This window comes from Apteryx rowi, unplaced genomic scaffold (assembly GCF_003343035.1).
Source record: "Apteryx rowi isolate R43461 unplaced genomic scaffold, aptRow1 scaffold_15, whole genome shotgun sequence".
NCBI classification, from domain to species: Eukaryota; Metazoa; Chordata; class Aves; order Apterygiformes; family Apterygidae; genus Apteryx; species Apteryx rowi.
In genome coordinates this window covers 1,240,597-1,267,421 of record NW_020447752.1, presented here as the reverse complement: position 1 = coordinate 1,267,421, position 26,825 = coordinate 1,240,597, and the positions used below count along the sequence as shown (strand labels likewise).

Below are 26,825 nucleotides of genomic sequence, written 5' to 3'. Positions count from 1 at the left end.
CTGACACAGTACCCTTTAAACAGTAAGGGGGCGAACTGTACATTTTTAAGATGCTTTAAGTCTTTCTCTTGACTTTTCAAGGCCTGATCAGTGGTATTTTTATCTGCTTAGCTATCAGTCAGCAGGTACGACTGATACTACACTCAAACTCTTTCTCACATGTGCACTAARTAACGGAGAAGATAGAATGACATGCTGCTTAAAATTGGGAGTTTTCAGTTTTACTAACATTGGGTGTTTTGGTGAGTAATTGTAGCCACAAAGTTACTAAATAGAAATTTAATTTGAACATTGGCTGGAAAATGTCCCACTGCTTGTGCAGGAGAAATCACTTCTGGGCGGGGGGGGAAGGGAATGGTCAAATACAAGCACTCAGTGTTCATCTGCTTGGAAAACCCTCATGAATTGTGCTCTTCCCTTGAGCTTCATGTAGTCGTTCATGTGATCGGAGGAGATGGTGTTGCTCCAGCCGATRCCGCGCTGAGTGGCGTGTGCTGGTGGAGAACTTCTCCCGAGAGGTAGGGACGCTGTGGAAAAAAACAAACGGCAACTTCTTTGGGAGCTGAAGCTTTAGGGGGATGCCGGCTGGCAGCCCAGGCTTGTTTGGAGCTGGGGTTGACCATTTGGTGTTGGACAAGAGAGCTGGCAGCCACAGYGGGGCAGGCTGTGAAGGGGCTGAGGGGGAGTGTGAAGAGCTGTTTGACGTGGTAAAGGAGGAGCTGCTGGCAAAGAGGTAGCAAGAAGAGGGGTGACACGATCCGAATGACAGATCAGGGCAGCAGTCTTTGCAGCAGTGATGCTATGGGTGGATAAGGCAGAGCGAGACTGCGTTTGGGCCAGGAAGGAGGATGCCGCATTAATCAAGAYGTGAGCATCGAAGTTGCCTGTGAAAAAGTGCTGACTCTGGCTCCTAGGAATCTATTTTACGTTTATGCTGCCTCTTCCAATGGCACAAATAAATCAGAGTGCAATATGTATGCAGCCCGAGCAGCCTTGGGAGGCCACTMTGCTCCCTCCGAGGAGCTCGGCAGGGCAGGGGCGGTGGCTGGGCCGTTGAGCCCGGCCATTGCTTCCCCGAGGCCCGAGTGTTCCGGACAGTTGGGACCGGTGCTGCCAGCTCTTAAACACCTCTTTCTCCAAGGAGGCATCTGTTGGGGGGTAAAGGAGATGTAAAGAACCTAAAGGAAGCCTGTAGGTAGGGTCTCTAGGTAACGCCTTTGCTAGTCCTTTTACTGTTACATGCTTGGCTTGGATTTCCTAGTTGTTTTTGTTAACTATCTTTCATTTCTCAGCTATGTGGAGATATTCCAAGGAAAATTGTTCAGTAGGCATGCGATGGGTATAGATTTTCAGCTCATTAGTGTGATCTTTCATAGGGGAGACTTTCCTCAACTCGAGAAAGCAGCAGAGCCCCGAGGAGGCAGCGGCTGACGAGCATCGGGAGCACAGTCCCGCGGCTGGTGCCTGCCTCCGCTGTTGGCYGCTGCGTGACTGCTCGGGACTGGTTTCTCTTTCCTGGGGCAAGTCTTTTTACTTTCTAATAGTGTAAAATGAACCTCCTGCATGAGGCTAGAAAAAGCTAATTACAGTTGCCGTCTGCTTCTACGGCTTTATTTCTCCCCTATTGAATTTGTGAAATAGTGGCCCTGACACGGGGTGCGTCATTGCTTCAGCGGTTTAGCTCATTTTAGTCCTAAAAAGCATCTGTGCTCAGCAGCCTGCGCACGGAGAATGTGAGCTGATCAAAAACTAGTTGTTGAGGTGACGGCTGGGAGAGTTGTAACGGCACAGCTGGGAGCAGAGCAATAACGGGGCTTTTATAGCCTGACTCTACTGCTGCGATTGGTTTTCTCGCCCTGGACCCAGCTGACACGCAGAGGAGCCAGGATTTTTGCTGCAATGGTCGACTCCCGTTCCCTTCAGGGCAGCCTGTCAAGGCCGGCCAGGGTATAGCCTCCGGCACTCCAGTAACACAGTTCAAACACCCTTGATGCATTAATTACCTAATTACATTATGTCGGTTGTCGTCAGTCCTTTGCCACCTCATTACTAACGGGGATGCTGACCCTGGTGCTCCCAAGGTGCCTGCCCCAAGCACCACGTTCATGAGCTGAGTGTGGTATTTTGCTGGGTCTCTCCATCTGTTCACCTCCGCGGATCCTGATAGCCTCCCTCCTTTAAAAAAGGGCACGTGTTGAAGAAGTTTATCGTTGTTGTGAAGGAAACTGTTAAGATCGGAACAAAATGCAGCAAACTGTGCATTAGCCTTCAGACAGCCCGAAACAGTAGCTCAGAGGTGGACCTGACTCATCTCGGCAGGATATTGACCCTGGAGCCTAATTACGATGCTTTGAGAACCTGATTTTGAAATAATTGAGGTATAAAATTATGCTCCTGGCTTTCACAGTTACTACAGCTCTACGTATAAATTCAATAACKGTCTGTACAAATGTGCCACTTGGCTATAGCAGAAATAGCAGCGAGTCTGAAAATGTCTTGCGTCACTATTGCTCTCCGCTTCTCACGGCCAGAGAGAAGCACGTCCAGGTGTGCGAGCTGCTGTGGGTTTTCACAGTCCTGGCTGTGCTGCAGCAACCGCCRGGGTTTGGCAAACCTGCAGAAGGTCCAGCTTGGTGCTCCGAGGCTGGGCAGCCAAAATCCAGCCTGCCGTCAAAACGCTGGCCCCTTGCAACCCCRGCACCTTCTGCATCCCTGCTCAAACACCCTTGGCTGTTTACAGCAGCAGAGACCCTGCAATGGGCTGGATGAGGGTAAGCGCCAGGGACCCAACCGGTGTCTTGACACCCTTTCTCCAAAGCTGCCTTGTGGCTCTCTTGCTTCCAGGAGGGCTTTTCTCTTCTCTCTGTAGCTGGCATCATATCTGCAGTGTTTGCTCTCTTGGGTGTTTTGTTTTGGCAATACAGCAAGCAATCTGGGTGCGCTTTGATTCTCTGTAAAGTCCCGGGACTTGCGAGGGAGTCACTGTCCTTGGAGCAAGGTGTTTGAAAGTGCGACTCGGTGCGCTCTGTCCCCGTTGACACGGTGTTCCCCAGGCCCCGAATCCAGGTAGCGCCCGTGCTTCTCTCTCCTGGTTTGCCATTAACCTGGGCTCCGCTGCCCTGACAAGGGCTGGGGCACGTTGTGTTCGGTCAGAGGAGCCCAGGCTGCAAACTTAGCAAGATGACTTTTTAAAATCAGGCTAGCTTTAAAAGAGAAAAAAGTGTGTGTGTGTGGGGGGAACAAATCCGACGGGGTTGTGTGAACTCCCTGTTGTTGCCTCCCTCGGGGTCTGGYGGCTGATCCCGGGTGCCTGGTCCGGCTGGCCCCTCCGCCTGAGGTTGGAACGTGCTGCTGGCCCTTGCCCGGGGTGCTCCCAGGGCCGCTCCGTGCCTGGTTTGCAGGAGCGGCCGGGGGCTTTGGGGAGCGCAGCCTGGCCCATGGGCACGTCGTCGGGGCTGCGTGGGACCCGGCAGGCTGAACCGAAACCCTGGGTTTAAACGTTGGCCGCAGAGAAGCAGAAAGCTGAAGGGGAGCTCGGCCGAGGACCCTCAAGCCTTGTAAAAGCCAAGCAGGAGGGGAGACGAGCTGCCGTGCGCCTCGAGCCGGCGCTTCGGGGGGARCCGCTGCGGCAGCGGCTGCTCCGGCCAAAATGGTGCTGGTGCTGGTGGGGGTGTTTTAGTCTGTAATAAAATAAACTCTCTTGGCTGTCTGAATTATTACCTGTGTGGCACTTCATTATAAACACGTTTATTTCATCTTGGTACTGGTTTCCTGCCATTTTATTGCCTTTAAGCTTCTATTTTTGTTTGACTCATCTCTCACAATCGATTGAAATATCCTGTTTTTAGCAAGCAGCCAAGGCAGACGTGGCTGACGTCCCCGTGGTGGGAGTGATTCTGCTTTAGATCATTTCAGGGGGAAGGGGAGGGGGGAAGCTTTTAAATCTAATTTTCAAAGATCGCTGAAGTATAACAAACTGCTCGAGACCTGCCGCTGAGTCTCCCACTGCCACCAGCCCCGAGAGGTGGGATCCCGGCGCCGCGCAGCCCTGCTCTGCGGCCTGCATTTGGGATCCATCCTATGGCACTTGTTGTTGTTGTTGTTCTTTGCCATGGTGCTAATTAAAAACCATCTAATGAGATTATCCCCACCTGTTCTGGAGGATTAGTTTGATGGAAGAAATCCCACGTGTGTGTGTGTGGGTACGTGCCCTTTGCAGTACCGGGAAGGGCAGGTGTCCCAAAACACTTCTCTCTGGGGTTGGCCAAGTCAAAGTTGTGTTTTTGTTGGGGTTTTTTGGGTTTTTTTTGGTTTTTCTTTCTTTTTTTCTTCCCCCCTACAGGTGGCTCTGACAGCAATAAAATGAATTTGAAAATAAATTGTTTAGATGATGCAACATTGGGCAACTAGCTCTTCCAGGAGAGTCAGTCCAGGTGGAGCAGCTCTGCAGCCCAGTTGGAGGTGCGGGCAGCGAGCTAGCAGAGCCCCCGCCAGGGAGACGAGCAGCGAGCGGGRGCACCGCGAGGCCAGGGTGCCGCAGGGTGGCCCGTGCCCCCACGGGAAGGCACTCTGCCTTGGCAGGATGGGGCGAGCCTGGCGCGCGCAGGGATGTTGCGCTGCCCGGGAAGCAGGCCGCGTTGAGCGCTAGGCGGATGAGAAGGCAGTAGACCTGGGTTATCAGGCYGAGTTTTGTCCCYGGTTACTTTGTGMCCGTGGATTTTAWTTATTTATTTCCTGACCTCTCTCAACCTTGCAGAARGCTAGTGAGGTGCCGTGCCGATGARAAGTGGCGTTGGGGCCTGCTGATGGTGGTGGTGGAGTTTCCTGGTTCCCAGATACCAGCATAATCCACTAGACCAGCTGGTTGGTTTTATTCTGCAATGTGTTGGGGTTTTTTTATTTTCCCCCAAAGTGTGGGCTTTTTGTCTGTATTGGCTTCAGTAGCTGCATCTGAAGAGTGCCAATAAGCGGAAAGGAGAGGTTGGGGGATGCAAAGGGGCCAGRCTCGTGCTTTACGTGCTCGGAGAGCGGCCATCAAATGACGATGCTGTACTGGGGCTGGTTTCCCTGACAGCAGACGGCTTCGCTTCTTGTGTCCTCTCTTCCTCACCATTCTTATTTTTCCCTTCTTTATATTATTTTGACAACTTTATTCACAGCCTACGGGGAGTCTTAAGGATATTTGAAAAGCTACTGTTTTAAGCCTGGGTGTAGTAGATGCTGGGGGTGGGGTGGGGTGGGTTATGTAACAATTTTTTTTTAATTGCCTTGAGGCTGGCTATGATGGGACATTTTCTGTTGCAGTTTGATCTTCGGCTGTGTTTTTATGCAATGGGAGTGTAAAAATGAGTCTGGCATTAACATCAATGACAAGACGAATTTATCTGTAGACTTCTTTGGAGGTGAAAGAGAGCAGATCCCAACAAGACAGTAATTCAGAGTAAAGCAGGGAAGAAAAATACATTTCCGCAGACCTCATTGTTAGAATCCAATTGATGCTCTTCATCGTGGTCTTACCGAGAGCTGAGGAAGTCTAATTACTGTCTTTTCTCCCAGCTGAACAAATGTGAGAGGATAAAATCTGATACCTTTGAGTGGATGCATCTCTGGCGTGTTGCTGACATTGGAGAGGGACGCTACTGTCGAGCAACAAAAGCTCTGCTTATTCATTTTGAGCTTTTGTCGCATCTCTCCCACGGAGATGCTGTTGCATACGAAAGCCTGGTTGATATGGCGGCAAAGGTCAGGAGGGTAATAGCTTTGACGGTGTCCCCTGAAGCACATCGCAACTCTTCTGAAAGATTCTGTTCAATTTGATACCAAGTGTCYGGTAACACTCTGGGGATTCTTCTCTCTCCTATTAAGCTTATTGTTATTACAAAAAATTAATGTTTTCTTGATAAGATGATCTCCAAGAAGAATGGAAAATAACTGCTTTTCTCTCTCCCTTTCTCTTGCTCTCTTCCAGGGATCCTCAATGCATTTCCTTACCATTATTTAAGGAGCCTTTACTAGAAGCTTTTGGATTGTGTTTCTGAGCGGACAAAAGATTTTGTGTTCAAAATGCTCATAAAGGAATATCGTATTCCTCTTCCGATGAGCGTGGAAGAGTATCGCATTGCCCAGCTGTACATGATACAGGTCAGTAACGTTTCAGCCCATCGTGTGGATGGATGGGTGCAGGCTCACGTAGGGCTTCAGGTGGAAGAATGAAGTATTGCTGAAGAACCAGGTATTTTAAGTTTGTGGTTTTCTGTGATAAAACTTATCTGGGAAGCAACACCTCATGGACAGGCCATCCCTGTGAAGGGAAGCACTGAGCCCAAGCGTGTGGGCACCTAACCGGGATGTAGGGCCACTGCTTCCCAGYTGGGCTCTGATAACTCCTCACACCAGCCCCAGCTGCAAAGCAAATGCTCTTCCTCTTCTGCTGGGAAGAAACAGTCTAGTATAAATTTGAGAAGGTAAACCAAAGGCGTAACTTGAATTCAAAAATAGAAAAATTTAGATATAATGCTTTGCTTATGTAGTGCTATGAAACAGATGCTGATCAGTTTAGGCATAGAAGTTAGATCATTTTTAATAGGCTTCTGAGCACTGAGGGGAWTTTTTTTTTAATTCCCTGTTTTCAATAAAGCGTTAATTAAAATGTTGGTTTTTGTAACTCAAATTCTCCATGCCCATCTTTTCCCAGTGTTTGAAATCCAAACAAAAGCTTTTTTTAAAAGGAAATGAATCTGAAGTGTTATTTCATTGTCCCACACTCTAAAGGAAATTTAAAATGACCCTAATCCAGCAAAACACAAGTCTAATATTGAGTCTGTAGTAGAACTCCATTTCCTTTGGTGAGGCAAAGCAATGCTAGCAAAGTCACCTTTGGTTTAAGGTCTGAAACGAATTATAAATAAAACTAAGGAGGAAAAAAAAAGCCACAATACCCACCCCCCCCTTCCCCACGTTCCAGCTGTGTTCCTTTTAAAGATTTGTATGCTTGGACTTGACTATTGAAACAGTGTATGGTGTGTGTTTTCCAGGAATAACAATGGAATTCCTTTTTCTGGCACAAATATAAAATATGCATCATCTTTGCGTGTTTAACCTAAACGCTAGCATAAATTAGTAAACACTTTTCTCAGGAGGCTTCATTTCTGTGTAGCTTTTCCTGAAGCTGTAGCTGTTTTGAATATTATTGTAATTATTTTGTCACAACTTTTTCTTCCAAATTTGGCTTAGCTGCTTTAAATAAAGAGCTGGCTGCCGGAGGCAGCGTATGAGCTCCGCAGACCTCGTCGGTGAGCAGCAGAGCATCCAGGAGAACGATGCGGTTGAGAAGGGAGCGCCCGCCTGCTTTAACGGGGGACGGGTTGCTAATTGGGGAGCATCTGCGTGAGCTCTGCTGCCAGGCGTAACGTTTGACTGTGGAGGACTTGGTCTGTGGGCTGCGTTTGCTGTTCACTTCCAGATGTTCAAATACCTATTTTTATCTAATTAATGCAGAGCACTGGATTCCATTTTATTCACTCGGCAGTGATTTTAGCTGTATCTTAACATAAAGGACTAGACGAGCCCTTAGGGTATAATGCAAGGGGAGATTTACTGGCCCAGCAAACTACTGAGGAGAAACTACCCCTCCGAGTCGCTTCAGCCCTGCTTCATGTCTGCCCTAATTTTCTGGTGCACTGATCTGCAGCAGAGTACGGCTTCCTCCAGGCTGGGTGTGCTGGAAGGGGGAGCCGAGTCCGGTCTCTGATGCTTCTCTGATTACCTGGGAGTAAACTGGCAACGCTGGATTTCCCCAAGGTCCAGGTAGTCTAGGGAAGTGTATGGCCAGCTCAGGGACTTTATTCCCATATGTGTCTGAGTAGTCCAAGGAGAAAAAACTAGGTGTGCTTTAGCTTGAAAATACTTGTCTTTGCTCAAAGGCATTTAAACAAACAACTTAGGATAAAATACAGTGTTTATATTCTGTTTGTTATGTTTGATAGGGATCTGCTTCAACTCCTGCTGAAATTGGCAGGAAGATTCCTGCTGACTTCAATGGGAGTTTTTCCTAGACCATGTTACCAAAAGTCCTTTTTCTTCAGTTTGATTTGAAAGTACAGGCTTTGTCTCTGAGGCAGAAGCTGGAGCAGAAGCAGTCGGGAGCATGACTTCTGTTCTTTTCAAAGAATGGGAAGATGCTTCGTGTCTCTCTTAATTATTTTTCCTCTTGAATGTGTAGGGAGGCCATGGGAGAAGCAAGCTCTCTGTATAAAATGGCAATGTAGAGACATTTCTTAGAAATCTTTAAATCATTCTGTTCTACCTGTTTCAGCCAAAGTAGCTCCTGGGGAGAGCTATTCTTGAGAGCAAAAGGTCCATTTCAGAGACAGTTGTTGTGTACAGTATGGTGTGATTATTGCTAGAGATGCTAATCAGCCCAGTCCTGTAAGAGGCAGTTTTCCAGCAGGGTAAAAGGAGATGTGGCRTGTGCTCCGCAAGGGGTTCAGAGAGTCCAAGGCACGTACCTGAAGTTGATTGAGCACTTGTTTAACTTCAAGCTCATGAATAAAGCTCCTGTTCAACTCCGAGCCAGTTGGTGTAAAGCTGCCCTTCAAGAGCAAACAAATCGTTGTSCCAGATTTGCGGGTCCTCCAAACTAAAGTTCTCCGAAAGGACCTTCTCACTTGGGGAGGGAAGTGACTGCCCTATGCAGTTGCTTTAGGGACGTTTTTTGCAGAAGTGGTGCCACAAAGGCATTTGAGTGTGGATTTTCAGACTGGAGCCATAGTATTAGTGATCTCTTTTTCAAACACATTTCCATTGGGGTTTCTGTCTTTGTAATGGAAGGTCCTCCTCTCACCATGAGAGAACAGCCCCTCTTCTTGTTTAAGACTTGTATCAAATCTGATGGAAATTTTTGTTAAGCAACATCATGTCCAAGTAGCAAAGGATCCTTCCTCTGAGCCAAGYCAGGCTGCACTCATATTTACCATGTTTCCTCGATGGGAGAATAAAAAATGTGCAGTGTATGATCCAGCACCTCTCTTCTTAATTCTCTGTGCCACTAGGCAGGCAAGACAGGCAATACATCATTGCATGCGCGCCCGTGTTGCTCTGATTCTTCTGATGCTTAGAGTTCCCTAGGCTGGGTCCTCGCTGGTGTCCAGAGCTCTGAAAACTAAGGTGAATGGACTGCTACTTTTCCTGTGGTGAGGGCAATGGGGAGGGGAGAAKAGCAAGTCTCTGCAGTGTTGCTTTCTGCTAGCTTCTGAAATATTATCCACAGGGACAGTGGTTTCAGTGCTTTAAGCAGCACTTAGATTCTCCCATAAATAAGTTAATTTTACATTACAGCAAAGGGCTTAATGTACCTTTGACTTGCTTGCAGCCTAGCAGATCTGAACGGAATTGTTTTTCTCTATTAAATTTTAGACTATCTATATCAGTATTTCCATGGGGAAACCTCTCACGCAGTGTTGTCAACATGTTTGGATCGGGAGTCCTTGCTGCATTAGCCACAGAGCAGTTTGGTCTTAGCTCTTCCATATGCACGAGGGGTTTTTGCATCGTTGCTGCATTTTTCTCTCTTTCACTACCCAAATTAAAGCATACTAATTTTTATATCTGGACTCAGAATCGGTGATCTTCCTTTCTGTTGTGATCTTCTTTTGTTCTGGTATCAGGCAGATGGAATCAGGCAAAATATTTCAAGAGAGAAATCTTTCTCAGTATTTCTTTTCTAGGCAATAGTTTTGTAAGGTAACTTGTGTATTGGTTTCACACATTCATTTRATTTCAGTTCACCTCTTCACTCATATTCGCTCTTTGAAATGAGCCACCTCCATTTCAGCACAATTGCAGCAAGGATTAGTTTGTTCGCTATATATAACTGGTGATGGTAGTAGCCAGCAACAGAGACATTTGTATTGCATGCTGCTGACACTTTTCTACTTTTTTTTCCCCTTAAAATCCGTGTACACACTCACACTCACACTCACACACACACACACACACACACTTAAAAGCCTGTCCTGCTTCCAGGGGTAAGAGAGGCTCTCACCCAGAGGAAAGCACTGGCAGTGGAGACCTGAAATGAGTTTCCTGAGGCACAAACCACTTTCCGAGGGGACAGTTCTAAGCATCGTTTTTTTTCCTAGTGCAGAAATACTGACCTGCGGACTGTGTCATGGATGTCTTCTCTGACTTTGTTCATCACCTCAAAACCATGTGCAATTTTTCTGGCTCTGCAAGGCCTTTGAAGCCTGTCAGGCACAAAGGATAGGACCATTCTGGTTTTCCTCTGTGATACTTAAAATAGAAGTTATTAAATGGTCTCTTAATTCTTCCTCTTCAGGTGTCTTGCATATTTGTATCTCAGCAGCTCTCCTTTCCTATAACACTTCTTCTTCTCTTGTGCGTTTAGCAAACTTAACCTTTACTGATATGCTTCTCCCTTACTCTCCAAAACAGCACGCGTTTTAATATTAAGTCTCTTTGGCTCATACAAGCTTGTATGCCAAGACTGGAATGCATTCGTCAGAAAGATCAGTATGTTATTAGACAGAGGTCAGTCCATTCATCATCGCAATACCGCTCATTACTGCAGTCCAGTATGCCGTGGGATTCAGAGGGACCGTTGCCCTTCCGACCCTTAAATAAGACAAGAGAATTCCTCCTGTTTTTAAATCTTATTTTTAAATCAGTGTGCATAGCTTACTTTCTCTGTTGTAAATAACTTTGGTCCTCCCTTGCTCCAAGCAGTTTTCTCTGAGTACTTGTGACCTTCCTCAGAAGACAGTGCTTTAAAAATATTCTTCTGGACATAGGGATTGCCTTTTGAGGATGAGGGTTATTTTAAGATGCTACATCATCCTTGTAAGCTAATAACAGTAATACTTTGTCATTCAGCGCTTTGAGGGTCCACGCTTGGAAGGACTCTGGCCTCTATTTGTGGCAATCTGCTAAAGATGACCCGTCATCTGCTAAGCACCGTATGCTGAACGYGGACAGAATCCTGGAAACTGAGGGCTCTTCTCATCTTTTAACATGAGCCTCTCTTCTACAGTCCCTCAGGGCTTTCCATTGATTGCCTTTTCTGAAAAATCAGAGCGCGTTTCCAAGCACCTGTAGTGCACTGTGCTCCCCTGGCATGACTGCTGACGGAGTACTGCAGTTGTTTCCCTCCCTGCCCCAGGAGCACGATTTCTCGGTCATCTTTCTTGGCCCTCAGACCCCTGCTCTAGCCTATTTTTTCCTCTTGTGTAGCCCTCAGGTAGAGACTTGAGAATAGACTTCCGAAATGTGCTTTGTGGTGGTAACTCTGGATGCTGTGTCCTGGTATCTCGGTGCAAGAGTCGTGTCCCTTAAACTGTTAGCTACACTTCGTGCTTGCCAGCAGGCTCAGCAGATGGTGGAAGATTGATTGAGTGGGGGAAAACAAACTAACCCTTCATCTCTAGATCCTGAAGAACTGGATGGCTGATTATTTTTGTTTCATTTGCAAATGCCTTGGCAATCTGGACAGATAGACACGTGTGCTTTAATTTTCAAAGCAGGTGACACACTGCCGACTGCTCTGGAGACCCTGGAAGATGCACAAGTCTCCTATGAGCAAAATCCTGGTCTGAGGGTTTTCAGGCTGTTTCTGTGCTGCAGCACTCAAAACCTGTGACTTCTAGGTTCTCTCTTGCTCCTCTGGTTTTTATAACCTTTTCTTTGTGGTCACAAGCGCTAGCATCCTTCTGGAAGAGGAGACTGTGATTCTCACAGTCGCTTAGCTTTGGGAGCGAGGGAGGTAACGTTCAGTGTTACCAGCCTTGCAGTCAAGTTAGCAGGATTTGACAGGGACATCCATAGGGGTTAGCATTTTGGAAAACCTTACAGAAATAGCAAGCACTTTTTTTGCATTTACTTTTTTTTGTTTCTAGTTTTGTAGTCCTTATTTTAGAACAGTTCTTGGATTGGCTCTTGATCCTTACCTGGCAAAAAAGGATTAATTATATAGTAATGAGCTATGTTGTTTTGAGATCTCTCTCTCTCTCTCTCTCTCTCTCATATTAAAACAAAACTGAATGAAACTAAGGTAAGGTTACAATACAAATATGTTTTTAAACTTCAGATTTGCACTGGTTTTAACACAGGATGCAGCACTGGCAATCCTGCTGCGCTTGCGCCTGTCAAAAAAATCTTCCCCCCCCCCCCTTCTTTTTTAAATTCTTATGAATGAAAATGTCTGACCTGTGTAGCTGTGGACAAAATCTTGACTTGACCTGGATTTGGTCCTCAGGGTTCATAGGCTTGAAGGGAAATAATGAATTGGCTCGAGATATTAGGAGAACTGGGGGGGTTCCATAGGCCAGTCCTCCGGTATTTTAGTGTATAGCCTGTTGTGAATGAACGGTTGCAGTTGGTCCCTAAAATGTAAGGGGTGTAGTCAGGATCAGACTTGATCCAAAATACCCTGAGCTGAAATATCATCCCTGACTCACAGTATAATACCAGGCGACTCGCTTTACCTCCCTGTGCGTTAGGGCGGTAATTCTCCTGGCCATTGTCTGTGGAATAGTTAATATGAGAAAAATTCATTTAAAGGCAGAGAGGGAAGGAAATACTCTTATTAAAGTAGGATGAAATACTGAGCTGGAAGCGTAGCAGACATTTTGAAAGATGGAGCATGCGGCGTAAACAAGTTTGAGGTATCTCCATAATAAAGTGATTCCTAATTCCTGTGCCTCTGGCACACGCAGCCGCAGCGCCCCCGGAGTGTGGCTGGGCGTCTTCGTAAGGCGAAGTGATTAATGAGCGGCCATCGGAATGGTCCTCTTGATGCTGTAAATTATTTATAGTCCCGCACAATTGATTGTCCCCCAAATAACCTGGTATTGTACAAACAACTTCATTAATATCTAGGCCTGATTCTAATGCAGCACATACGATATTTGTACAAATTGAGGCTGCACATCTCTCTACTCTGTCTTGTGGGAGGGGAATCTGCTGCTGACAGCCTGTCCTGCCTTAAATATTTTTATTTTATCTTATTTTTTTAGAATGCATTTTACATTAACAGCCAAAGCAGCTAAGAGTGATGGCACTGCGGACAAGGGGCAGGTAACCCGCACCGCGCGGGGGTGGCGAGGGTGAGAGCCGTCCCTGCGGCAGGGCAGCGCCTCCTGTGCCGCCAGCTTTGTGCTGCTCCTCCTGCCTGGGAGTGCTGCAGGATTTGGGGCTGGAAACCTGGAGAAAGGAGGTTCTTGTGTGCGGTTTCACACGTTCCACCAAGCCAGGTGCTGTCCTGGTTCTTTGGTCTTGTGCTTTTCAGCCTCTATAAAATTTGCATCTGAAGAGGCCGGTGTCTGAAGCAGCAACTCTCCTGGGTGTGGGTGGTTTTTCCTAGCACATTAACTAAGAATTAATGTCTGAGCTCATGCATTCTCCGTTTTCTCCCCAGTTAACGTCTGCCACAGTCTCCACCAGTCCTGCTCCCCAGTACACAGATACAACCTGGGGCGGCAGCAGACTCCTGTGGTGCTTCCATGTACCAGTCCTTAGATACCGCCTTGGCATTAAGAAACTTAAATCACCGAAGCCAAATGCCAGGCCAGAGCTAGGATTTGGGGAATAACGCAAGGTTTTGGAGGCCTAAACTCTCCTCCTGAAGTGGCTGTAGGGGCTGGACGGACGGTTGCTATTTTGTGTGTGCTGAATTTCCGAGTAGTTTCTCGGAGGCAATGCCGCCTGCCCCCGGAGCGAGAGGCTGCCGGAGCGGCCGGCGCTGTCGGCACAGCGGGTGCTTTCGCCGGGTGGCCCGGCACAGCGAGGCGAGGGCTGCGTCCACCGCCTCCAAACAGCTGGCGGGAGCGCGGAGGGGTGGAGGAGCRGGACCGGAGGCCCCTCGAGACGGACACACCTGCCGTCAGCGTAGGCATTATGCAGCAGAGCAGCGATTGAAGCACGGGGCAAAAGGCCGGTAACTCCTGTGCCATAGTCGCAGTGTCTTGGTGGACTTGGGGGAAGAGCCCCTCGGGTCCCTGGTGCAGGTGGGGGGGGGGGGTTATAAAGTGATGGCCGTTGCTGGCCGAGCTCATTCTGGGCAGCGCCGGTGCCCGGGGAAGGGACAGTGCCGGGGGAAGGATGACCTGCCTGTTGCCCCGCCAGTCATCAAACCTGCAGAGAGGGTTTTTAAAACGGCTGCTCTTTGCCTTTGTTAATGAAGGCGTTCACGAGCAACAGATTTCTTTGCCCTCTCCGCAGCATTTTGGGTTGTTCCTGAGCRTACGGTGCGATGGGGCAGAAGGCTAAGGGCAGTTGCGGAGCCTCGTAGTCCAATCACCGCCTGCCTCACTCAAACTAGCCTTCCTTTGCTAAATAAGTATTGACACTAGCCCTTGGTGTGTTATTACCTTTTTTTAGCAGCTCTAATTGGATTAAAATAATTTTGCGTCATGCGTGAAGGATGCATGTTAGAGCTCAAAGGGCACCCAGAAACCTCGGCTGCGGGCGCCATGGTTACTAGTGACATCACTTGCTTTGCTATTAGCAATAATGATTTGTGTGCGGCGCTGAAGCCCGTCTGAAGATGGCCTGAACTAAACCCAGTGGATTGCTGATGCAGTCACGTTGCCATGGAAACGGATGTTGCAGCTTAAAGTTGCCTGCATCCCTAATGCACATGGCATGAGCAAAAACATGGTCTTACGGTGTCCACAACTTCTAATGGGACACGAATAGGCTTACTGGAGACAACGGGGAATGCCATTGCAGTTAAACTTGGTTTACCGTTTAGGTAGTGCCAACTTAAATGTGCGTGATGAGGTATCGTAGGCTTTGAATTTGAGTAGTAAGARCAAAGCTCAAGTGCTTAGCTGTCCTCCAGCAGTGGTGGTGTTGAAGGACTGTCAGTCCCATTTGATGTGGATTGTTTTTGATCTGTGCTTTACACAGCACAGGCTCAAAAGTACGATTCAAACCCATCCCTTTAGGGGAGCTGGGCTCCTAGCTCCTGCCTACATTAAGATTGTCTTTCTGATATAACCATTAAGCTTACGCTCAACTTCCATGACACAAAAATTGGGAAGCTCAGGTGCCTTCCTTGTTTGGGGGCTGCTAGGTGTCTATGGGCTGTTTTGTTGTCTTTTGATGAAAACTCTACTGAAGCCTGAAGAAGAAGGTTGCCTCWCCGGTAAGATGCTGAAATGGGGCTTGAAGGATCAGGGTTCAAACCTAGCCCCACCAGCAGCTCCATGTCTTCAGGTTTCTTTCCCCCTCTCTAAAGCGGTGCTTCCTTGCTGAGGCCGGGTCTCTGATGCGTTGAGAGGTGCTCAGAACAAAAGCCCTTTGACTGACAGCAGGAAGTTGTGTGCGCTTTCCTACTTTAGCAGTCTAATGCATTAATAACAATACGGGTGTGTGTTTTTTAATTTAATTCCTGTAACTTCCTGTTTGCTCTTAGAGCGCGTTAGGTGCTGATCAAATTATGTCAGTTTAGATCTGATCAGAAGTTCTGCTTCTTGGCTTCTGTAGGAGTGGAATAGGTACCATCTCCCCCGCTCCTTTCCTTCCTCACACTAAAGCTCTCTCCTCAGATATCAGCCTAATTACATTGATAAAATTTTAATTGGAAGTTTCAGGTCCTTGATGACACACACACTTGGAAGAAAAACCAGGTTTGAGATGCATGACACAACTGTACTTTTAGGGTAAAATGACATTTTGTTTTCATAGTCAAAGACCCGATTTTTGAGTACCTGCAGTAAACGCTGGCCATGGTGCCTGGTCTATCAGCTAATCTGTATCAGCAGACAGAAGGTTGGTGGTGGTGAAAGCAGATTGCTCGTAATGAATTAGATGTCAGTTCAAATGATCAAAAAGGAGTAGTTAACAAAACACAGAGCTGAGTCATACCACAGCAAGAGACAGCTGAAGATGGAAAGGATACACCCATGTGCACGCACACAGTCACTGTACGTGTTATCTATGTACAAAAATCCTATGCTGGAAAAATGTGTTAAAAATAAACCGTGCCATTAGTTTTGGGACCTTTAGGTATTTTCCAGTATCTCTGTCATTGGCCTTCTGGTTTTAGGTGCTGTTTAATTCTGGCTTGCAGCAACTCTGGCTGAAACTGTGCATCTGTTGCTGTGCTGTTTTATTTGTGGTGCTTAAATGCTAGTATAGCCACAATAAGCCGAGATGCATGGCTGAGGCTGACAGGCTGCGCTGCTTATAACCTCTCCCAGCATTTCTGTAAAAGATTATTGAATGCCTATCTATCAGTGAGGAGAAAAGAGACAATTTTTAAGCATAGAAGTTGGGACGGGAGGAGAGGATTTAATTTCCTAACAAAACTTAACATTTGGCTTGTGCAACTTAACTGCAGAATAATGGAGGAAAAAAACCCACAAAACTGTGAGGGTCGGGATTTTTTCTGTAGTTTCTCCTGGGGGCAAGGGGGGAGAAGAATGCTGTAAAATAGATATGCTTCACATTACACATGTGCAGTGTTCCAGATGGTTTGAGAGGTACAAATCTCGCACCAGCTGTGGACTAACTGGCGCTTGTCAGCACGTCCCGCTTCTGCTCTTGCCCGGCACCCTGCGGGGAGGAGATGGTGACGGCTGGTGGGCAGCTGCCCAAAGCCCAGCTGGGAGGCAGCTGGGGATGGGAGAGGGCAATGCTTTGCAAAATTGGTTAGAAGATTGAAATGGCCGTCAGCCTACATGGTGCCCTCCCAGAGGTGGTTGGGAGTATTTCTCCCCTCATGCACTGATGAAGCTGAACCCAAGTAACTTATTCCTCCCTCACCCTAAATCCCTAAATTTTGTTCCTCAGCTCTTTGCACTTTAGGAGTCTTTGTACTTCCTTTCTAAAGCCGAACAGAAGAGAAAGCAGGTCTGACTAGTGAAACCAGGTCTTAGAAGCTATCCAAAAATGGCAAGAATCATCCATCCTAAGTAACTTCGGGTTTTTTGTTGTCTGGTGGGCAGCACGAGGCAGTTTGGGCTTTCTGTGGTTCCCAAAGGACAGGTTTGTTTCTGGGGTCTTAATTGGCCCATGTGGTAGCCATAGCATCCAAAACAATAAAAAAGACATAATTGGTCCTAGAATATGTTTTCTCAGCCTCCCTTGCCACAACAGTGTGAGCAAGTATGTTAGCAGGATCCTCTGGGGAAATGTGCTGTCATGTTCTTGTTCAGCAGATACATAGATGCCTCTCTTTGGTGTGGTTGTCAATTGAAGCCATCTACCAGCTGTAAATTTTTAATATCCGTATCTGCTTCTAAATGGGATTAAAAAACTCCAAGACTTAAGTGTTATTTTAATGGATTCTCCCAGAAGAATTTKTCTGGACTAGCAAACTATCCCACTGCCAAATGGGAGCTGGAGCAAAGTGGAGAAAAAGAAATCTTCTGCTTATTGTTCTCAGACAATGATTTTTGTCCTCATTATTTACAGACAATGGGTCTACCAAGTACAGTGCTGTCAATCTTTGTAATTTAAACAGTCTCAAGTCATTACTCTCATGTGGCATTGAAGTAGGCCACTGTTACTGCATAAATATGTTGCAATGATGCACCAAGAAACTTCACTGTGAAACTAAAGCATGTCAGCCCCTTGTAATCACTCTCTAATATATTTAGATTGAGGGGTTGAACTGTAAGCCGTAMTCAGTGGTAAACAAGATGAGACTATAGCTATAATCTATTTTAGAAAGCTAGAACAATGCCTGCATCGTCTGTTATCACCATGCAGCCTACCCTGTTTTTACCATTCTCAGCAGTACAATTGCTTTGCTCGAAGTAATAGATGATCATACAAAAAACTTAAATGGAAACAAAACCATTGAACCATTTKCAGCTCCACTGTGGACTTTGCAGACCTTCTGTGTGTCTGGACTGGAGTCCATGTGCAGTGTGGGCTTTACTCTGGGAATGAAATACAAGGAGGAGGGTAGTGCTGGCGTAGGATAACAGTCTTCTCAGTGTTCTTCTGAGTCATATTGCAAAATGACTGGAAAATACAATAATATTATGTTTGCTGATTGCCAAAAAAGGCCTTCTGTTGGGGTCGTACTCAGCTGATGGCACGCCACAGAAGCTATCTCAATTCAGCTCCTATTAATGGAGGATGATGGTGCCTTTCTAGATCTAGCTATGCCTTGCAGCGCTTTAAAGGGAGTAGGTGGAAAGGATTGGCACAGACGCACCCTGCAGGCTGTACATCCTCATGCCCTGGCACGTGCCCTTGCCGTGCAGCAACCGGGGAACTGCATGGTTGTTTTCAGCCAGATGTTCAGAGATGAGGATAAGTTCAAGCATTTGGCCTTGTGCAAATTTAGACCTGATTGGCAATAGCCTTCTTTCTCCTTCTTCCCCTTTCATGCATCTCTTAGGAGTTGACTGGTGGATGCCCAGTGGTCTGTGGACCACAAGTTTTAAACCATTTTCTTCTGTAGTTGCAAACTTCAGCGCGGCTGTCCGTTATTGCATGTTACCTATTGAACGTTGAACCTACGAGTGCAGATACAGCTTGGACAGGTTCAGGTGTGGCCTGCAGAAACTTATTGGATCTAAATCACTTTGTAAACCCAGAAWAACTGAAGCTTGGTGAAGAGCTTTCAGTGACTGGGAGAAGTGTGATTAGYGTTTCTTTTAGTTCACCAAAAAGACTACATTTACAGGAGTTCCTGATGCTGAGAAACTGTCCCATCAGACTAGGATGGAAATGCAGCTAGTCTTCCTTGCAGAAGTCCACCTTTGCCCTGATCGGAGCAGAATGGGAAAGATGGGATGTGTGCAGGGTTCAACACTGTCACYCTGTTGTTTGGAAAGAGAAGAACATGAACCCTCTCCTCATGGAGATGCTGGATAGCTACAGCCTGAGGAGGTGAACAGTGCTCTAGCAGCTGCTGCAATCCAAGTTTTTCTAATAAAGAAACCACCAGTTGGTGCAGTTTGCTGCCCGTTATCTGATGCTCCGTCTCTTAAGCAAGCAAGCAGAGCACTACCTGGATTGCTGGCCTGGTRTGGGGCCAAAGGAGCGATACAGTGGCTCTTTGAGGCTTGTGTGACTGGTGTACATCACTCAGCCAAATTAACGGCAGAGCTGTGAAAAGAAATCGCTTTAAAAATAAAGATCCAGAATTGTCRGGTCTGGCAATGAGCATCCTGACTACTGAAGTCTAGAGGCAAAAAAGCTAAACCAAAAGTGTAAAGGTGAGTTTAATTTCCAAAGCCAGTTGGCTTCTGTGTTTCTCCCACAGATGCAATAGGGCATATCCTGGCTGTCCTGCTKATCCAGCATTACGTGTTCTTGTTCTCTAAGAAGCTGCTGTAAATGCACAGTTCCTGCAGCTGAACTGAGCCTCCTCAAATTGTGGGGGTTTCTGTTGCCAGCAGTGATAATTCCTTTTCTGAGCTGTACACCACTAGAAAAACCTAAGAGCTTAATTTAATCACCTGGTCCCCCTCAGCTCTGCCAGGATGATTTGCTGAGCTTGGGCTTTACAAGGTGAGGTCTGTGCTGGTAGCAAAGTGCCTTTCTCACTGGGAAAGGGGATGGAAAACCCGAGAGCTGATCCACCTGTCTGTTAGCGGAAGGCTTTGTTTACAGCCGTTTGTCTCCTGTTGTGAAGGGCAGATGATAAATGGGGTTAGGCTAACCCCATGTTTAAGTGACATTCAAGGGAATTATTCATTCTGTGATTGTTATGGTGAGGTCATGTGTTGTGTCCCATGCTATGCCACTGTGCCAAGAGATTTATTTTAATAGAAGCCTTTAAGTAACTGGCATTCTTGCTAATCATGGTGCATCTGCTTCTCTGGGTTCCCTGTTATGAGTAATTTAATGCTATTACTTTAGCTAGAAGGGATCTGTGTCACCATCTGTCCTGGAAAGCTATTGATGGGGCTGTGCAGAACATCGAGTGTCGTCGGTGGGGGAGAGGGAGTTCTAAAGGGATGACTGGATTTCCTGTTGTAATACAATATAAGACGGTTTACTGTGATTACAGCTTAGATAACTTGCATATAAAGGCTGTTAGCTACTCTTTGATTTTGTTGAGGACCATTCCTCAGATATTTGTCGATGGAGAAGATATTGTTATCAGCTAGTTCTGGGTCGTAATAGCACAGGTAACGTGCTAAAGAAAAGTTCCCCTTTTGTAGGGGCATGGGTCTATGAAGCTGAAAGCTTAAAGTCTGACCCTAAAATGCTTGCACATCTGCCACTCCCAGCTATCAGACATCTTTTGGAGAGGGCTTGCTGGACACTTTTCAAGCCAAATGTTTTCCTAATCAACAGTTAATTTTTAATTGTTGTTTACAGACCGCTTCCYTGTAACAAGCCCTCTCCATGCTCTAGCTGAGTCACAATAGACGTGAAGAGGCTATATGGTTGAAAAGCAAATTGCTCTTCACTAGCATAAGTGGTGTACTTTCACAGCACCACTTACGTGCAGAGTGTCATCCTGGTCCGTCAAGCGTGTGTTGCTGAGGTCTTCATTTTTTTTGTCTGAGAAATGTATTTACTTTTTGTTTTTATGACTGGTTAGTAATTGTGCGGTTCGCCCTCTAACCTGACCTGCTGAGTCCTTCCTGACCTTCCTGTGGCTGTGTAGCCTTCTCTGCAGGCCAGTGGGTAAGTGTGAGAGCGTTCAGGGCTGTGAAGGGGCTTTACGTGCATTTCTCATGTGGAGTTTTTCTTTGATTGTACTGTCCTTCCCAGCAACAAGCCATGTGTTGCTTTGAGTGCAAATTGGCCTGACTCAAAACAGCTGGAAAGTTTGTTTGAGATACAAATTCTACAGTTCAGATTTTTGTCATGCAAAGGTGCAGCTCTTATTTCACAATAATCTAAGAAAATGGTCTTGCTATACTTTATTGTATCTTATGCAAATAAGTGACGAGCAGGAAGAACCTATAGGGCCAAAACTTGCTCAAGGTTTGCAGCTGGGTGAAAGAGGCTGTGTGCCGGGGCTGGTCATCTGGAAAGCCTGAAGGAGGAAGCGTGCACTGCGCCYGGATGGGCTTTGCGGTCTGGTGCAGTTGCAGAGAAGTCAATAAAATAACCAGAACTCTGCCCTGGGATGTGGACTGACTTCCCCAAAGAGCTTCAGTTAACTCGCGTCTTTCCCTTCTTCCTTCCCCCTCCGAGCGTTGGGATGCTAATGTTGTAGCACCCGTCGCAGCTCCGGCAATCAGACGGCTCTATCTGAAAAGCTAATTCAGTGCTAGCGTTATCAGGGCGTGTGGAAAAGCTGCTTATGGAAGTATTCGCGTAAAGCAAAAATTGGCCGATATTGCAGGTTCAGCAGCCTTCTAGCCCTATGATGAGAACCAGGCAACCTGCTTTCGTGCAGAGAGATTTCTGTCAAAGCTGACATAATGAGGAAGGAAGAGCGGGGGATGTTGGTGTTTGCTGTGTGCCTGGGGTGTGCTGCTGCTGGCCTTCAGACCAGGGAGGGTTTTCTCCGCAGGACGTCCCTTCTGGGCAAGCGGCTTTAGTTAGCGGCCTCTGAATGGCAAAAAAGGATGGCTGCTCCCCAAAGCAGGTCAGACAACTTCTGAGCTAGCTCATCTCTCACCGAGGTTCTCCTCAGCCCAGGTCTGGCCCCGTAGTGCATAAAAGAAGTGAAATTTGTTTTTTTTCCTGAACCACTTCAAGTGTAAACTATTTCTTCCTGTGTTGGAAAATCATCAGTTAATGAATTAAAGCTTATGCAGAGACCAAGATGCTTCATCCCCAGAGACAGGCAGCATTATGAGGGCATGGATCGTAACAGGTCCGCTCTGGGGACGGAGGGACTTGGCAAGCATGCGCGGCCGGTTTGCCCCAGCTCCAATCTTCCGCTCGGGGAGAAGTTATAGCACAGAGACCAGCAGAGCCTGCGTGAGCTGCTTCGAGTGCTGGCCTTTCAGCTTCTCAAATGGATCCAATTGGGGATAAAACTCCTGCCTCCCGGAGAGCTATCAGGGGAGGCAAGACAGAAGATGCTGTTCRGACGTAGCTCAGTTGTAGCTGTGAAAGGAAGTATAAGAAGCTGCATGCTGTTACCAAGACGAAAGCCTAAAGGTTTTTTTTCCTCCAGTTTCATGTCAACCATGGCTATAAAAGCAGGTTAAATCTTCAGCATTTTGGTCTCCTGATGCGATACAAATGTTTGTAAATCTGTGGACGCTGTCTGTGCAGGCCAGGCTTGGCATGGTCCTAGAAGATGCTGAGACCGCTCAGTGCTAGGGATTTCTTTTGAAGCTGAAAGATTCCTARATATGTTTGGTTCAAAACAAGGGCTTTTAGATCTGGAGTTACTGGTAATCATGCGATCTAGAAAGGTRGTTTTAAATCCAGCTGATGTATGAGTCTACACGTGGTAACTCGGCACAAAGAGAATCCGTATTTCCTTTGCTTATGATTTCCCTGTGCTTCTGCCGTATAATAAAACTCTAGATCTCTGTAATTTGTATCGACTGTTCAGCCCAGATGCCGTGCTGTTATTCTGTGAGACACATTCGTTCTGCCTGCTGGGTTACTGCCTTTTCTGAGACCTCTGAATTAACGAGATTTTTGGGTCATCAAGATTATTTAATGTTATTGTCATAAATATTTGTAGAGGACTTGGCCAGTGCTTATACAAGAACTGAAAGACAGTAATTTTTTTTAAGAGGCTGTGTGTTTTAATGAACTGCCAGCTGAATGTTTGATATAAACTTTAGAAAAAGTGCTTCTCTTTTACTCTAGTACTGTAATTTGTGGAGTGGGAGAAAAAACTGAATATTTAGATTTGTCAGTTGTTTAGATTTGTCAGTTACAGCTGTTTAAACTTAAAATCACTTGAGAGTTATTTAGAAGTAAATATCCCGCTTTTTAAATAGTTGTGTTGCTTATCATCCTGCCTTCCAAAGAAAAGCCCATCTCTTGCGTCTTATCACTTTCTGTTAAACTACATTTTCTTTGGCGTTGTTTGTATGCAAAAAAGAAAAAGTTGTTACTGCGTTACTTTTTGCAGTTGATTCTTGCAGTAGTTTCCAATTTCTTCTTAATTGCCAAACTATTGTCCTCTCAAACACACATAATAAACTAAAAATACTAACAATATGAATCTATTGTTTGGAAGCAGTGAATGTTATACATCATTGTATCTGCTGAAACGTGTTAGAAATGACCAAATATTTGGTTTTTCTCTAGCTCTTAGAAGCACAGAATTTTGGGGGATTTTTTTTTTTTTTTTGGAAGGAATTTTTGCCAGGTTTCTCAATGAGGGACGATACTACAAATAAGCCAAAATAGAAAGGCTGCCAGAGGGTGCTGTGTGCATTCTGGCAAACTTGGGTTATTTCTTCTAAATATCTTAATTAGCAGAGCATAGTCTTCAAGCTGTTCTTGGAGAGTTGCTGCCCTGCCAGACCGCAAGCAACGAACCCCCAAATACTGTGATTTTTAGGTTGTAGAATACAATCTTTAGGACTGCGACATTGGACTGAGTATGCATATGATTCTTCGTGCTGATATTATACCACAAGAATGTGCCAAGTGTGATAAACTCCCCTTCGCCATGCCAGCCGCTGTGGTGAAAGCTTTTTGTGCCGTTGGGTTGTTCAGAGCCATGCGTAGCCTGTTGTGGGAGCGGGAATTGAGGCGTTGTTAGATCTCCGTTTAAACCGTCTCTTAGTTCTAGAGGTGTCCAGCTGCAGAGCTTTACTTTGGCAGATCTCTAATAAGTCAGATCTGTGTTCCCGTGTCGGCCAGATGAGCCGCTAAGTCTCTCCCAGTTCTAATCTCTGGGTTTGGTAATCTTGGTGCCAGGGTGCTGCTACAGTTCTGCACAGCGCTGATGGTTGTGTAAAATTATACTCAACAGAAGTCCTAGAAACCATCTCCAGTGTTCATGTGCTTCGAGATCTAGGTATTTACCGTGTACTGGAAGGATTAACTGTGGTGTTATGTCTTCCCTTTCAGAAAAAGAGCAGAGAGGAGACATGTGGGGAAGGCAGCGGAGTGGAGATCCTGGAGAACAGGCCCTACATGGACGGCCCGGGAGGCAACGGGCAGTATACTCACAAAGTGTACCACATTGGTATGCACATACCCAGCTGGTTTCGGTCCATATTGCCCAAGGCAGCGCTGCGAGTCGAAGAGGAATCGTGGAATGCGTATCCTTATACGAGGACAAGGTAACGCTTGTCACAACGTCCAGAAGTGTTTCTCTACTTCAGAGGATTTGGTGTCACTTTGTGTGACAGTGACGTCTCTTACATCTTCAGTAATATCCTTTAGAGCAATTGTGGGGTCAAGTCCTAAAATTCTTACCAGTGCTTAAATCTCAGGAGTGCAAGTGTTGCCTGAGCTGCCTGTGTAAGTACTTCAGAACTTGTAGCTGGTTGCTCTAAGATGTGAGCTGTTTTGCTGATCAGAGCATGGGAAATCTTGAACAGATTTTTATTTAGTCTTGTATCCTGCGCTGTATGATCTACTTATTGTTGCAGGTATCTACTAGCTCAGTGAAGCTAGATTTAAATGTGCATGGTGATGAGAAGGTTGTCATGTTGAACACTGTCAAGTAAAACAGGATTCATTTGTTCTAGGTGGGAAAGTGTGGGGAGAGAAAAATCCTAAAAGAATATAAAACATGGAAAGTTTTCTGGTGCTTCTGTTCTGGGGACTTTCTTACTAGCATTTAGCTGGAAAATAACAAACCTACACCCTATGGCCTTTACCATGAGAAGGGAAGAGAGCCAGAGGCTCCCTGGAGCCCTCTGGGACCTCCTTGTTTCAGCTGATTTCATCTGGGAATGCTTCAGATACCCTGGAATAAACAGTCTGGGATCTTCCTATATGCCCATTACTTTGGTTTAGAACATTTGCCGTATTCCAAGCTTACAAGGCTGATGTTGCTGTCATCTTTCATAACAAAAAGGCTGTAATGAATGTGTTGGTTTCATCAGAAATCTAGAAAAGTTTCATAGTTTTATTTTTGCTGGTCTCTGCTAATGACATTAGTTTGGGGAAGGGCGGGAAGTGCGTGACTGTGTACGAGCAGTTGCTCATGACTGTAAATAACGGAGCTGTCTGATTTTCATGTGATCAAAGCTCACTTTCTGTCTGTTTTTTCGATCCTCTTGAAATGCCCACGAGCCAGTAAGCTAGGCAGGAAATCCGGCCCTGCGCAGAATCAGGCTGTATTTTATTCTCCTGCAGATTCTTGGCAAGAGCTCAGCTTTTCTCCTGGCTGAGGTGCATTTCCAGAGCATCCCTGTGTTAGTACCTGTGTCATGTCTGTAAGGATAACGTAACTTGTTAATACAGCAGACCCAAATGCTAGCTCCTTGCTGAAAACTGCTCCTCCTAAAGCAGTCTGTCCTGGTAGTCGTCTCCTGGAGGAGATGATGTCAAACCGAGTTGCAGGTTTTTTGTCAGTGTCTCTGCAAATTGAGACTATTTGCTTTTCCCCTCGGGCTTTCTCCTGCCAGTGCTTGCTGCTGCTGGCTGAGAAGTTGTTTCTGGGCTTGCGTGGGTGCCTGATCTCCAGTAACTGCATGGGGCGTGTTGGCTCCAGCTCTCCCGTGATCCGTGTAGCACCCTGTGGGGAGCAGGCTCCTTCATTGCTGGGTGCTTGGTGTTTTACTGACACAGAGCCATTCCACTGAAGCCACGTGTCCAAGGCAAACTCCTGCCTTAAGAAGTTATTAAAGAAATCTCAATCTCTTTTTTTTTTGTAATCTGTACAGGTGGCATTTTCAATCTCTCTGAAGTAAAATACGAGTAAAGGCTGGCTTGGATTTGGGACTGATTTTATACATCCTAGGAAGTGTTTTCCCTGCTTGCGGAACCTAGCAGGATTTACTCCAGGGTGCACTGTTCTCTCTTTCAGGTACACGTGTCCTTTTGTGGAGAAGTTCTCTATTGATATTGAGACATACTACAAAACTGACCCAGGAGAGCATGTCAACGTGTTCAACCTTTCTCCTGCGGAGAAAAGACAGACCATTCTCGGTGAATAGCCCTTTCCTTTAGCTTGTTTTCCTTTATTTTGCTTTTTGTTTGCTATGTAAGGTTTTTTTCGTGGAGTGTCCCATATCTCCCCCCCAACATTAGTGGACAGGCTGCTGGGTGAGGTGCAACACGTAGGGTGAGGAAATCTGACTTCTCTTCTAGGCTCAATGTAAACCACACGGCATTTCTAGAGAAATCGTTTCAATCCCCCATCTGTAAAATGGAGCTGTTTTCCTGTCTCCTTCATGCGGTGCTGTGAGGAGTAAGACATCTAATGCTTTTGGGAGTAATAAATAGAAATAAATATTGAAGAGGAAAACACTTGCTATTTTATACTGCTTTGTAACTGTATAGCTGCTTTGTGTATATGAAAATATTATTCCTGTCTGCATTTCTGAAACACGAGGGTGTATTTCATTTTTGCTTCCCACCCTTCTAGTATCACCATCGTGCAGGTTAACACTTCAGCTTTGCAGCCTTCTTCGGGAGATCGGGTTAATGAGCCTTATATACTTAAGGATTTAACAGGGGAAAGGCAAAAGGGAACATCTTGTAAAAAGGCAGGAAATGGCCAGTGTCACGGCAGCTCCTGTGTCTTGCTGTCCCTCGTGGCCCGTGCTGGTGGCATTTGCAGGAGACCCCCCTGGGGGACCGGCAGTGCCGGCAATTATCATCGCACAGAATTAAAACATCACTTGCTCATGGAACTGCTGGGACTCGACTATTATTTGAGCTCAGCCTGACTCCTCGTAGGCGCAGAAACGAGAGCTCGCCGTGCCCGGGAGCTCTGGAGAAGGACACCTAGCGTCTGCTTCAGCTCCTTCAGCTCTGTTGGCGTGCTGCATAACAAGGGACAC

At 46.3% G+C, this 26,825-nt stretch overlaps 1 protein-coding gene across 4 annotated transcripts in view; it reads left to right on the top strand.

The window, feature by feature from the left end:
- The window catches only part of PITPNM2 (phosphatidylinositol transfer protein membrane associated 2), a 121,569-nt gene that overhangs the window by 46,963 nt on the left and 47,781 nt on the right, over positions 1 to 26,825 (top strand). For all 4 annotated transcript variants that reach the window (XM_026058828.1, XM_026058826.1, XM_026058825.1 and 1 more), the window contains exons 2-4: positions 5,969 to 6,141; positions 23,935 to 24,149; positions 25,847 to 25,968. In XM_026058828.1, coding sequence (XP_025914613.1) covers positions 6,064 to 6,141; positions 23,935 to 24,149; positions 25,847 to 25,968 — 415 coding nt within the window. In that variant the 5' untranslated portion in view covers positions 5,969 to 6,063. The remainder of the gene's footprint in view (positions 1 to 5,968; positions 6,142 to 23,934; positions 24,150 to 25,846; positions 25,969 to 26,825) is intronic.